Here is a 14,980-nt window from a genome sequence, read left to right on the forward strand (position 1 = left end):
CACGGTTCACCTACTGTTGAAGCCTGGCGTGGAGAATTTTGAGCATTACAGTGTGAGATGAGTGCAATTGTGTTGTATTTGAGCATTTTTTGGCATTGCCTTTCTTTGGGATTGGAATGAAGACTGACCTTTCCCAGTCCTGTGGCCACTGCTGAGCTTTCCAAATTTGCTGGCATATTGAGTGCAGCAGCTTCACAGGATCATCTTTTAGGATTTGAAATAGCTCAACTGGAATTCCATCAGTACCACTAGCTTTGTTCATAGTGATGCTCCCTAAGGCCCACTTGACTTCACATTCCATTATGTCTGGCTCTAGATGAGTGATCACACCATCATGGTTATCAGGGTCATGAAGATCTTTTTTGTATAGTTCTATGTATTCTTGCCACTTCCTTCTTAGTATCTTCTGCTTCTGTTAGGTCCATACCATTTCTGTCCATTAATGAACCCATCTTTGCATGAAATGTTCCCTTGGTATCTCTAATTTTCATGAAGAGATCTCTAGTTTTTCCCATTGTAATGTTTTCCTTTATTTCTTTGCATTGATCACTGAGGAAGCCTTTCTTATCTCTCCTGGCTATTCTTTGGAACTCTGCATTCAAATGGGTGTATCTTTCCTTTTCTCCTTTGCCTTTTGCTTCTCTTCTTTTCACAGCTATTTGTAAGGCCTCCTCAGACAGTCATTTTGCCTTTTTGCATTTCCTTTTCTTGGGGATGGTCTTGATCACTGCCTCCTGTACAATGTCAAGAACCTCTGTCCATAGTTCTTAGTTCTTCAGGAACTCTATCAGATCTAATCCCTTGAATCGATTTGTCACTTTCACTGTATAATCATGAGGGATTTGATTTAGGTCATACCTGAGAAGTCTAGTGGTTTCCCCTACTTTCTTCAATTTAAGTCTGAATTTGGCAATGATTGGCAATAATAATTGGCAGTACTAATAATGAATTGGCAATAATAATAATGATCTGAGCCACAGTCAGCTCCCAGTCTTGTTTTTGCTGCCTGTATACAGCATCTCTATCTTTGGCTGCAAAGAATATAATCAATCTGATTTCAGTATTGACCATCTGGTGATGTCCATGTGTAGAGTCTTCTCTTGTGTTGTTGGAAGAGGGTGTTTGCTATGACCAGTGTGTTCTCTTGGCAAAACTCTATTAGCCTTTGCCCTGCTTCATTCTGTACTCCCAGGCCAAATTTGCCTGTTACTCCAGGTATTTCTTGACTTTCTACTTTTACATCCCAGTCCCCTGTAATGAAAAGGACATTTTTGGGGGGTGTTAGTTCTAGAATGTCTTGTAGGTCTTCATAGAACTGTTCAACTTAAGCTTCTTCAACATTGCTGGTAGGAGCATATTCTTGGATACTGTGATATTGAATTGTTTGCCTTGAAAATGAAGCACACTGGATAAAAACAATTGCTAAAAGTAAAACTCTTATTTTCCAGAGAATTTGTGTTGTTATGCTAAAGAAGATCTACTTTCAAGGGCATTAGATTGTAAATTATTAGGATGCTAAGGTAATCCATCATTAAAATTGAATATTTGATAGGCAAGTATGTGGCTATGATTTTGCTTTCTTGTTTTTTGTTTTACTTTTGCAAGGAACTATTAAAAAAAAACCCAGTTGAGCACATCTGGAAAGTTTAAACTAGATAGTTCATTATTGGATCTAGGAAAGACTGTAGTTTTCTTTCTAATTCTCTAAAAATTATCCTTTCTTCTCACTTTCAAAAGATTGTATTTAACTAGGTAACTCCAGAATTAAACTCATATTTTATGTAAAATAGCAAAAGATGATGATAACATAGGAATTAGGCAAAGATGACCCTCCAGAACACCTAATCCAGGGGCCTTAGCCTGAGAGTATTAGAAATAAGAAATCTGCAATGTGTAATCACATGACAACCAATTTATGACGTAACTATTGCTGAGTGTCGGAGTGATTCCCTCAAATCTGTTAAGAATGGGAATTGAAATGAGATGTAACTGACTATATAATTTTTAAGGTGTTCAGTTTTAAGTACTTTAAAGTTAAATAATGAAGTTAGGGAACTCTGAAGATGACAAGATGAAAGTAGGTATGATAAAACCTCTGTATGCACCTGAATCATGTTTGATTCATATTTAATGTTTTTACATCAAGTAAAAACTCTCAGCCAACTCCTGACAGTAAAAACCCACACATCTTACACAGGGGTTCTTGACCATTTATTCCACTTTAAAAACACTGAAACTTTTTACTTTGACTGTTGGAACAAGTCATAAGGATATGGATACTAATCATGATCCATCCAATCCAACTGGGGTAGAAGTTTCTAATTGGAAACTTCAGAATAATGAATTGGTTGCATACAAACACACACCCATTAGACAAAGGTTATATGACACTTAGTTGGAACAGGGAGCAAAATCTAATGCCTGAGTAAGTTTGGTATCTAAACCCTAGAAGGTAGTGATTAGTCTGTGAACAGATCTTCACTAGAACTTGCCACATTTATTCACTCTAGAAATACTTTGAACTTGCCCAGATTTGATATTAATAAAATTATTTAAGGGGTTAGTTTTCTGAAATAGTTGTGAATTGCTAATCAAAGGTCCTGAAATACAATGATCCACCCTTAGTGTTCAATATCAATATTTTGCAAGATTCAATAAACATTATTTATATCACCTGTTTATTAATTTTATGAACTATGAATACAGTTCAAGACACTAGGCAAGAATTACTGTATTGGGAACTGATATAATCATATTAATAGCTTTAAAATCAGAAATTTTATGGTGGATACTTTTATTTATGTCCCATGGATAAAGATGATAATATTTTACATAATGAGAGTTATCTCATCTGACATTTCTGCTCATGTTTATTGCCCAGAGAGATCACTGACCACTTAAAAAAAAAAAACATGCATTTTACTCAACTCAAACCTAAATCATTCAACAAATATTTATGGAGCACCTAAAATGTATTAGGCTTGGGAGAGACTGTTTTCACACACACATACACAGAAAAAAACCATAAATGCCATAAAGAAGAAAACAGAATTTACATAAACAGATTCTTTTTCAAAAATTTTTTAAAATATATTTTTGTATATCAATTGAATTACAGCATATGTAGTAGTTTGGGAGAAAACCCTTTCCATGTATATAACAGACAGAAGATTAATTACCAGAATACATATCTAAAAAGAACCATAGATATCCAAAAGTAAAATGAACAAGAGGTATGGAATGGAAAGAGGAAATCCAAATAACAAAAAGTGGCAGTATACTTTCATTCCTTGTAAAAGTGTGGGAAGAGAAAGTGCATATATATGAAAATATATATCCAGATGTAAATAAATGCAGGTATATATGTAGACTCAGATAAATATACATGAAAAAAAGAAGGATTGAGGATCTGAAATGTTGATAGTATAGTATAAGTGCTCAAGCACTGTTGGTGAAAGTGATAATGGCTTCAGTTTTTTTGGATGGAAGTTTTGAAAATATCTACCAAAATATAAATTTACATATCCACTGACTCAATAAATCTACTTCTATGCATATATCTAGTCAATAATAACAGAAATATCTAAAGCTAACTGATATCTAACACTAGTTGCGAGCCACTATTCTAGGTGATTTATGTATCTTTTTTCATTAGTTTCAAAAATCTCTGAGGATGGCCATATTATTATAAATCCCACTTGATAATAAGGAAAGTAAGTACAAAGAGCTTAAGTAAACACAGTGGGTTACATGGAACCAAGATTTGAACTAACCCAGGCAATCTGCCTCCAGCACTCTCTTTCTTAATGCTGTTACATTGTTCAGAATTAACCTCCCAAGTTCATCAAAATGTTATTTCAATAATGTTTTTGGAATTTTTTATAACAGCAAACAACTGATAATGCTGTATATTGCTATGATTGGATAAGCTTTGATATATATTATAATACAATTTAGCCACAGAGTCAAATGAGACAATCTTTTGTGAATTAAACATAAAATATTGAAGAACATATTCAGTTAAAAAAGGAACTGAAAATAGTACTCATTATATGATCTTATTTACTTATATATGTGTGTCTATGTATGTATATTCATGCAAATGCATAGGAAAAGGATTTGAAGGAAGGCTGACAGGGGTGGTGATGAAAACATTTTATTTGCATCTGACACATATAATACAATTTTTAAAAATATGAGCTCAATGAACGCTACATAAAAATGGAACCAAACAAACACATTAAAAAAATAACAGGAACAGTTCCTTTATAGCTTAATGGAGGGAAAAAAAGTCCTTTAAAAATGTGTAAATGCTACAACAGAGGAAGTACCTGGAACCATTGGAGCTCTTGGGGGGAAATTATATCAAACTTGATTCATGGATGATGATGGTATTTTAGGCGGACGTGGCAGCATTCATTCATTCATTAACTACTGTTTTAGACATATGCAAAGACCTAAAAGTGGCAGGAAGTGTGTTGAGCTTTGCGTCTGAATATGGTTCTACATGGTTGGTATGTGGACTGCTAGGGTTGAAAGTATAGGGTGAAAAGTTAACTAAATCACATAGGGCCTTGTTGGCCATGTTCTAAACTTTTGACTTTGTGTTAAGGTGACTGAGAGATCAAAGTTTATGAAGGTTCTCTAGCAGCACTGTAGGAGTGAGTGAAATGTGGGCAAGCTTTGAGGCAGGGAGAGCCATCAGGACATTAAGAAGTTATCAGGATGCAGGATGCGTGTGAAAATGAAGATAACTGGACTAGAGATAACTTAGTAAGGAGAATGGAAAGAACTTGAAGATTCATTTGACTTTGAAGTTTCTGAGTGAGGAAGAGGAAACTAGGAAAATGTAAACAGTTTTTATAAGTATCCCCTTCAATTCTTGTCTGTATGTTCCTCATGTACTAAGTACTTAATATTTTCCATTTAAACTAATTAACTGTGATGATCTAGGCAGTTCATTGTTTAAAGGCAAAGACAATATTTTTTCCATGTCCCTTTTCCTGGCACAGTGCAAATCAAGAACTTAATAATTCTCATCAGATGAAGATAGAAGCAAAGCAGGATCATTATTATAAAAATACAAATAAATACACATGAAATACTAGTAACAATACCAACAATAAAAACTGACCAGTGATTGGCTACAGTGAGGAAAAGCAGTTGTCTGTCCACTACACCAACAATATTGAATACAAGTGTCATCATTTACTTCAACATTTAGCATTTCAAGGGATCGCAGAGGCATATAAATTATGTGTTGTTACAATACAGTATATCAAAATGACTGAGAATTTCCTCCTCATAATGTCATATTCACTCAGTGATACCATGGTTGGTACTGATGAAAAAGCACTTAATAAGTAACAAAAATACAAAATTCATAGGTACAAATGTATTTTCAGAAGTGCCACACTCTTTTCAGATGTGTTCATGTTAACTCAACCCAAAACTGATATACATGGATTATTTAAAAAGAAAACAAAAAAACCCTGCATGCTGCACATTTTGCTGGAAACATCAAAACCTGTGCTTATGATATCAGCCAGAAACTACATTTTTATGAATTATAAAAGAAATTAGGCCCTACACTCAAAGGGCTGGTTATTAAATATTGTTATCTTTTAAACAAATCAGCATGCTGAAAACATTTGTATTTTCAGATACAAATTTCAAGAGATAGAAATGAACGTGGACCTTAAAGTTTAATAAAAGATCCAAAGATGCTATTAACAAAGATGACCTTTGATGAGCTGATTTTTCCAAAGTATTTTAAAAATGTTAACACTAGAGAGTTAACTTTCAAAATAAGTTCAACAAACCTTCTTTAAATGTGTGGTTTCTGTTTACATGGAATACAGATGAAAATACTACAATAATGTCAAGGAAAATAAGCTGCTTTCCCAGTTACATATAAATATCTTTGTTTGGGAGTCTTTACCATTTTATTTTCAATTTGTGCTCAAAATAAGAGCAGAGCAGCCCATTAAGAAAAGGAAGAAGAACAACTGGAGGTTATATAAGGACAGCTGCTTCTAATCACATGTCAATTGATACCCAGTTAGAAATCTACCTCTCCAAAGAAAGAAAATCAATATTTATAGAACAGCAAGCATGTCAAATATATAGTCAGTGCTGTGACTCCACTCTATTAAAGTTCTTAAGCTTTTTACCTGTGACCAATAGGGGGAAAAAATGTTGCCATTTATAAAGGGATGTTCTGTGTAGAGTGGTTTCTGCTTATATCAGATCACTTCAAAGGATTTGCCAGGACAATCAGATTGGCTCAAGCTGAAACAAGCCCAATTACTAGTAAGAACCGCCTCAGGCTTTAAAAGCCTATAGGGCTTTAAAAATCGATGATGCTATAGTATTTGCATCCTTAAAAAGATAGCCGAAAAGCAAACTAAACAAATGCTGAAAATGCAGGCCTCAACACTATTTCAAAGTATTGCTTCTCTTCATCCATATATCCTTTAAGGGGACATAATTAGACATTGCAACTCTATCAATATTGCCAAAGGGTAATGGGCATACGGAAGACAGTCAGGACATAGAGTAAATATTTTGAAAAAAACAAGTAAAAGTAATTCACACTTGTATCTATTTATATGTCTCCTTTTAACGTTAAATTACTGGGGGTCATGAGAAAACACAAATCGATATGTGTAAAAGTAATCATTTTAAGTTTATGAGCTCTTATGCTGCTTTATTAGAAAATGTTATTGTCCTCCTAAATTATGCCTATTAGACTTTTATATTAGCCCTGGAAGATACAATTATATGACTGTGTGTGCCAATAATTATGGTAGAATCATATAACCTAAAGCACACAGGTAAGCCAATGGAACCTTCTTTTCTGGTGGCAGAGTCAAAGGAATGAGAATGCAGGCATATGAGAAGTATGTTTTACCACTCTTTGATCAGTGGATCTGCTATCAAGGGTTGGAATAGAGAGCTGGGACAAAGTGTTCTGATTTGCTGCAATTATTATGAAGGGATTCCTTGATATAGAGCAGACATCCATGGAGAATTCCATAGAAAAGATGAAACAAAATGGGCCCCCTTTAAAAATTCACTCATTGATTCAGTCATTCACTTATTGTTCTAATTATTCAAAACATATATTTTTCAAGGACTATAAAGTGACAGGAAGATTTCTAAGCACTGTAACACAAGTCTCTGAACTACTCTGGCTATAGAGATAGGTAATAAAGATAAAAGAATATAGCATACAGTAAGAATTGATTGGCCATTGTATCAAAACTGCAAGAAATACACTTTTGAGAGAGGAGTACCCATTTAGTTCAAGACAGAACTGAAGCATCCTTAAACCAATCAATAAAGTAGAAAGGTAGTATTTTATAGAGCATGTTGGAAGGAAGCAAGATTGTTGTCAACATTCAATCACAAAGACTCAGTACTTAAAGATCACATTTTGAACAACTGCATAAGTGGAGAATAAGATTTTGTACTAGAAGCCCTGGTATAAAAAATGGGAGTATCCTTATAAAATATCTTGGAAAAATGAACAGATACACAGAGGTAATTCTAGAAAGAACTGTAACATTTTCCTTAACCAGATTTTTATGGAGTTTCTGGAGACTTAAAATTCAATATAAACTTTTTAGATTTTTCATAAACATGTGTTTGTGTGTGTGTGTTTATGTACACTATAAAAAAGGATATAATTCTAAGTGTAAACGCACATGTATGTATCCTTCTAATCTCCCCCCACACCAACTTCTCTTCATGCAAACTAAAATGAAAAACAGAAACCCCATGATTTTAGATGATAGCAAAGAAATTCATGATTTTAAGAGTCACAGAAACCGTCAGTAATGACAAAAATAGTTACCCACTCAAAGAAGGCTTTCCATCATACAAATGACAGATTCCTGACTTCCTCAATACAACCTGTTTTATCTGTTTTTGCATGATCTGAAACCTGCTTGGGGCTAGAATTGTTTATAGGCATGCAACTCTAGTTTCCAGCTTACTTTCCATCTTCCTTTTCCACTGAGAAGCAATTTATTGTTTCAGATTTGTGGTTTTCTCTCTTTGCCCATATAGAGCAGGCAGGTTCCACACTCAGCAATGCTATCTCTGAGACATACAAAAGCATAAATGCCCCTTAGGATATTTCCAGACATTTCTCAAGAAGTTCTTTTACTGCTTTCCAAAGTACCTTTCTGGGCTTAAATGAGCCAATTTTATACGAATAACAACCTTCCAAATGATATTTATCGCAATGAAAATAACTACATTTTCCAGAATATACAAAGAGTCCCTCTGGAGCAGCAAGTCATTAGTTCCAGAGAGCAGGCATTCTTTTTCACCTTTAAACTCTGAAGCTGGTCATTTCACTACATTATGAAAAATGGTTCTACCATTTATCTGCCTTTTTCATTCAATATGAAATTATACAAAAGACTAACACCTGGCTTCACAAATAATATTCATCATGAGTAAATATAATACACAGTTACAATTATTCGCAATTACTTATATTCCTGAATGTATATTGTATATAATCACACATAACACATTTCTTTTGTCCATTACTTCTTTTTTGATGTTTGAGCCTATATATCTCTACAAGTAATGATTTGAATTCAACAAGTATCATCAAAAGAAAATGAAAAGGTTATATAAATGTCACTGTTTTCCTGCAAATTTACATGCTCTCTCTTTGTGAAAGAGCTCAACTTTGTGAACATCTGGACTGGGTTTCTATTGTAACAAGAAATATATCTATATGAGAAATAGTGTTCCTGGCAATAGCGTCTTGACACAGGGGAGGATTAAAAATGTGTGAAGAAAGTCCTTCTCCTAATCACACATTTACACATGCACTGCCCCAATTTTTCTTTTCTACAGAGTAACACTGGATCTTAACAAGAAAGCTCATACTGCTCATTCTCTTCTTCATCTATAAAAGAAGGATTTTCACAGCCTCATTATCTACTTTCAGAACCTGAGCATGTCAATTAGAACCCACACTGACTTTTCTAAACCTGTGATAGATGATAATGTAGAAAAGAGGTTGTGGGCATGGGTTTTTGTTGCTGTTCTTGCCGGTTACGTAATAATGGCATTGATGACATAAGTCCTATTATAAACTATCAAAAATAGAACACAACAAATTATTTTACCAGTACAGCTGAATTTCTATTATACAATTGCTTTCTTGTCTAGATTGCAACCCTGTCTTCCTCTTATTTGTATCTTCTCATAATGTTTCATTTTTTTACTTAAAAACAATATCTCAGAGTTTTTTTTTTTATGCAATATGGCTGTTGGAGATATTCTAGAAAATCTTAAAGAATGAAATCACTCATAATCACATCATCCAGTAATGGAATTTCTCACAATGATTTATTTTTTCTCTTTTAAATGGTTTAAAATAGTTGTCTCTTAATATTTCAATTATTTGTTTTCTTTTAAAATTTGTTTTCAATCAATTTTGAAAAATAAATATTATGTATTATAAAGAAAATTTATAATATATAGAAATTAATATCTTATTATAATTAATATAATAATAAAAGAAATAATGAAATTACTCATAACGTCACTACCCAGTGATATCCTACTTCTATTTCCATATCTATCCTACTCTGTAACTAAAGTAGGATGCTATATTATTGTCATATATTATTGCCTTTTCACATGCATAGATGAGTAATTTACTGTTATTAAATATTCTTTAAAGTATTTTTTATATCTGCATAATTTTCCATCTTGTTCCTGTGGGAAATCACTCACTCTCTCCCTACTCAGGTATTTTAAGAAAATAACACAGAAAAAAAATCTCTGTAAGAACATTAAAAACAAACAAAAAATAACATTAAAAACATTTCTTACCAACACAGTCAGCATTATGTGTGAAACATAGAAATAAAAACTTAAAATTTCTTTTCTTAAATTTTACTGATACATGTTAATTAAAATCTCCCTGTATATTGCTTGCTTCTTTCTTTCTTTTTTTTTTTTTTTTTTTTTAGTATAATACTTGTACTCATAAAGAAACAAATGAAAAAAGAATGTTCAGGCATTTGCAACAAGAATAGTCTCTCTCATTTTAGGTCAAAATTCACCTCACAGGACAACTTCTCAAACACAATCTTCTACAATATTACAGTGATAAACAATACCTTATTTAAAGAATGGAATAACGGCAATAATGGAACATATAATCAGCATTCTTAAAACTTTGTTTTCCCCTGCAGAGGAAGAAAGATGTCAGAATGGCTTACCTGGGGATATAATATAGAAGAAATCTTTAAATTCATCCATCCAAACTTCTGCCAGTCTCCTGTTGTTCTTGTTGATGACATGACCAGTGCCCCCAGGGAACGTGTAGGGAGTGGCCTTCCGAAAAACGTGACCAACATGGGAACAAGTCACAATCTCCAGTGAGCCTCCACACTGCCAAATCTAGAAGAGAGAGCAATCGCACAATAATCACTGTAGATAATGCAGTAATACCATCTGAGAAGCAACTGAGGCTAACTCAGTCAAGGCCAAATCTTCAGATCTTATGTGGTTCAAACAAACATCAGATGGACATAAAATGTAGAACTAGTATACCTGGGTTTGGCAAAGGCTTCTAATTTGGAAGATTTGATATATTTAAATATTGTAGTATTGGAATTGAGGAAGTAAGATGGAATTATTTTTACATGCCTTTATTAGATTACCAAATTTTTAGTTTGGCATTAGAGCTAACCTAATTTCTATTTAATACACATTTGATACTCAAAATTTTCTAGTAAGTGAATTTGTATATGATGAATGCCATGAATGCCATGCTCAGTAACTGAATTTGATTTGGAGAAAATCAATTTATTGTACCCAACCACCTGGAATTCTAAGTAACTATTCATTTTCAGTTGTCCATATCTCCTGTATCTTAGGCCTTTGACTAGGTTATTGTTAAAATATGATAAGTATCCTTTATATCTGTTCAACATGTATGCAACCTTTAAAGCCCACTTCTAAGATCATTTCTTTTAGGAAGCTCTATGGGGATACTTAGTATTGTGTGACTTTTGTAATTTAAACACACTTATATTAAGAATGTGTTAGAATGTAATTTAAACAACTTTTTACTTCACTATTGCTTCATTAAAACTATAAACTCTTGAAAGACATATACCATATATTTCTTGGTATCCTAGATTTACTCTTCAGTTGGGGCTAGGTATTAAGTATACATAAAACCTTTCTTTCTTTTTTGTTAAAGTGTCTGTGGTTTATGATGCTTATCTTTTTTGGGAATTGTACCTTTTATCATTAAAAAAATTCATATTTGTTTAATTTAAAATAAATTAAAAAACATTTATTTCTATAGATATATATGCACATATACATTTATTCATCCCAATAAATAAAACTCATAATTATTGCTAGTTTTAATTGGAAAGACTCAATTTTATGCTGTAAATAACATTATTCTTATTTTGAAAGAAAAAGTTTTCTCCTATAGATCCCTCAAGTAATATTCATCTTAGAAGAGGGCTGCTATTGGTCTTAGGTAGCAGTAGGAGACATTTAATTTTTCTAGAATAAGAAAAATGATAATTAAATTATACTCATCAATAATTGCACATTACATGCACAATCTATACTTTCTCATTTTTTAATTGTTTAAGCAGTGTCTTGCTAATAGAAAATATGTTCCAACCCAACACTGAAATGATGGAAAAGAGGAATGGAATTCACCATTCTCCTAGAAAGACAGGATAGTTCTTTCTTAAATAATCAAATTACTTAACTGATCAGAAACCTTCTCATCTTTATAGCAAAAATTCTATATACTTTCTTGTAATTATACACACCTCTTTATATTCTTCCTTGTCTACTAAAATGTAGAAAGTTGATTCCTCTCCTATCAAAGACAAATCAGTACTTGCATGTCAGTCTAGGGCATATCCCTTAAGTTTGTCTTAACTACTGGTTTAGTCCTCCCTTTGATTTTCTCCTGAAACATCAATTATTTTCCTCATTATTAGATTATGCCTATCTTTGTGTAGTATCTTCTAAAACCTATCTTTCAAGCAGATTTAAAAGAGATAAACAAACTTTAAAATTATAAAACACAACAAAAATTCACCCTTTTATATTCCCATCCAACATATCTTTTTCTGTTTCCCTTCACTGTAATTAATATAAAAATTTATTGATATATATTATATCCCTTCCTCGATTTTCATCCATTTTCCTACTCATTTGTGAAATGCTGTTTATCTCTGTAGTTCCACAAAATTGCCATAATGAAAATCACAATTTTTTTCCTTTGATGAATATTTAGCAGACTCCTTTCTTGGATTCTCTTGCTTTCCATCCTACTATGTCACTATTTATACATTTTCACTCTAAATTTCTATTTAAATGTTGGCATTACTCTTTATTTGCTATCTCAGTGGTCTTATTTGTTATTACTTTATGTATGATCTGAATACTCAAAAACTGAACAGTAACATCTTAGCCCAGACTTCTCCTGTGGGATCCAGACTTGTGTATCCAAACATCTACTTGATACCTCCTCTTGCAAGACTCAGAGGCATCCAATTAAATGTATCTGAAGTAGAATTGTTGATATATCTCCACCTGTCAAGCGGGTATTATTTTCTTTCAGTTTTTTTTTTTTTGTTTGTTTCTTTAAACCATCAATAAATGGAGCCACTATTCACCAGGTAGTCAATCAAAAAACAAAATAAAAAAGACAACATAACTCCCCCCTTCTCTCCTCCCCCCAACCCCCCAAAAGTCCCTAGAAGTCATCACTGATTTCTTTTTTTCTTTCATCACTTATGGTTCCTCCATTAACAAATCCTGGTGGTGTTATCTATAAAGTAATTCTCAACAGATCCATCTCTGACTCTACTGCCATCATGCTTGTTCTAATCATCAACATGACTTGTCAGTCAACTCTAACAGACTCTTGTCTTTCCACTTTCACTATTGCTCTTCCATAATTTGCTTTGTGCTCAGAAATCAGAGTGGTCTTTAAAATTTTTAATCTTGTCATTTTTTCCCCCTGCTTTAATCCTTCAATGGTTTTTCACTGCACTGTGAATTAAATCAAAGCTTTAAGCTGAACATTACTAGTATTTTTAATAACTGAAAGTGACCAGAAATATATAGAATCTGTTCTAAATGAAGTTAGATTAGACAGGAATATTCTTCAGAGCATGATGCAACAACTGGAGAAAAAATAACATTTTAAATTTGTATACTCACTAAAATTCAGACTATGCAATAAACTCTGTTGCAAACAAACCAGTGATTTACAACTGTCCTCAGGGTTTCCAATTTCTCTTTTTTTGCAAATACTGGATTAGCATTGTGGTTGTGTGAGGGCACTTATTTCTACTCTGCCACTTCTTGGTCTTACCCTGGTTCTATAGGCTTATGGCTTCTATGCCCTGAGCATGCACACAGAAAGGGAAAATATCTAGTCTGAAATCCTTTGAAAGTAGATTTCCAGTATTCTCACTTGTATCATGAAAGTGCTGATTTTACGTTGTCCTCTAACTTGCAATAAGACGTCATGTGTACATGAATAGGCATAATGCAGTAATGCTGAAGCTGAAATTCCAATACTTTGGCCACGTGATGCGAAGAATTAACTCATTGGAAAAGACCCTGATGCTGGGAAGGATTGAAGGCGGGAGGAGAAGGGGAAGACAGAGAATGAGATGGTTGGATGGCATCACTGCCTCAATGGTTGGAATAACATGAGTTTGAGTAACCTCGGGGAGAGGGAGGCCTGGCATGCTGTAGTCCACGGGGTCACAAAGAGTCGGACACGACTGAGTGACTGAACTGAACTGAATGAAGTTATGACTACTGATTTACAAGACACAAGGAAAACCTGTCCCTGATGTGGATTCTCACAGATGGAGGCAGCTTTCTGTAGTATATTTAAGAGAGACAAGAGAAGTAACTGTTCCATACTCAGTGAATATTGGCCTGTTTTGCTTGTGGGTCACACTCTACTGACTCCTGGAATAAAGTGCATACTTTTCCCATTGCCATCTGTGCTCAAAGAATGTGTAAAGAAATATTAATATTGCAATTCCTAAGTAAAGCATCTCCCCCATACTTGCATGGAAATAAAAAGATCAAGGTAGAAAAGCATAATATTATGCATTCGTTAAGCTGATATCTAACCATGATAATCCCCAGTTAGTTTACATAAAAACAAAATATTTAACTGACCAGTTACCAAGTACTTAGTAGACATTTGGGTAATGTGAAATAATTAAAAAATCAACAGTTTCCAGAAAACTATATGATTAAATATTAAAGTGGAGAAAATTCCAATTGAGTGGAGTCCTTAATGACTATGATAATTTCCCTTAGTGCATCTTCAAAAATATTTGGGAAGGATGGAAGAAAGAAAAGAAAGAAGAAAAAACAAAGAAGAGTGTGACATGGCCATTAAGAACTTGGGCTTAGAAATAAGCAAAAATAATTTTCTAGTGGCTTTCTCACTTACTATCTATATACACTTCTGAAAATTATTTGTCTTCAAGACTTTAATGTTCCCATTAGAAAACAGGGATAATAAGGGATAATAATAACTACTTCCTAAGACCTTAATGAGATTGTCCTTATTAAGCACCATGCCTGACACTTCATATGGAAAGAAAGAAAATGTTATTTGTATACTACTTAACATTCATTGTTGTTGCTATCAAGGAAAAGCAAAATCTGTAGGTTATTAGCTGATTCTTCTTTAAAAAGTCAAATTTTGGTGAGTTCTGCCTCATTTTAGAACTGTAATATCAATGTCTAGGGGTTTAGGTGAGGAGTTTAAAAGAATAGCCAATTAGTTTCCAACTAGAATACTGAATTTTGTTCTCTGAAATTATTTACAATGTCTAAAAAATTTAAACTAAATAAAACAATGTATCATCCACATGAATATGTGATGCATGAATTGTTTTGTACCATTGAACATATCTGA

At 33.2% G+C, this 14,980-nt stretch overlaps 1 protein-coding gene across 1 annotated transcript in view; it reads right to left on the reverse strand.

The window, feature by feature from the left end:
- Positions 1–14,980, reverse strand: part of GALNT13 (polypeptide N-acetylgalactosaminyltransferase 13) — a 557,108-nt gene that overhangs the window by 158,008 nt on the left and 384,120 nt on the right. The window contains exon 8 of the mRNA XM_061135076.1: positions 10,260–10,440. Within this exon, the coding sequence (XP_060991059.1) occupies positions 10,260–10,440 (181 nt within the window). The remainder of the gene's footprint in view (positions 1–10,259; positions 10,441–14,980) is intronic.

The sequence above is a fragment of the Dama dama genome, chromosome 33 (genome assembly GCF_033118175.1).
Source record: "Dama dama isolate Ldn47 chromosome 33, ASM3311817v1, whole genome shotgun sequence".
Classification (NCBI taxonomy): Eukaryota; Metazoa; Chordata; class Mammalia; order Artiodactyla; family Cervidae; genus Dama; species Dama dama.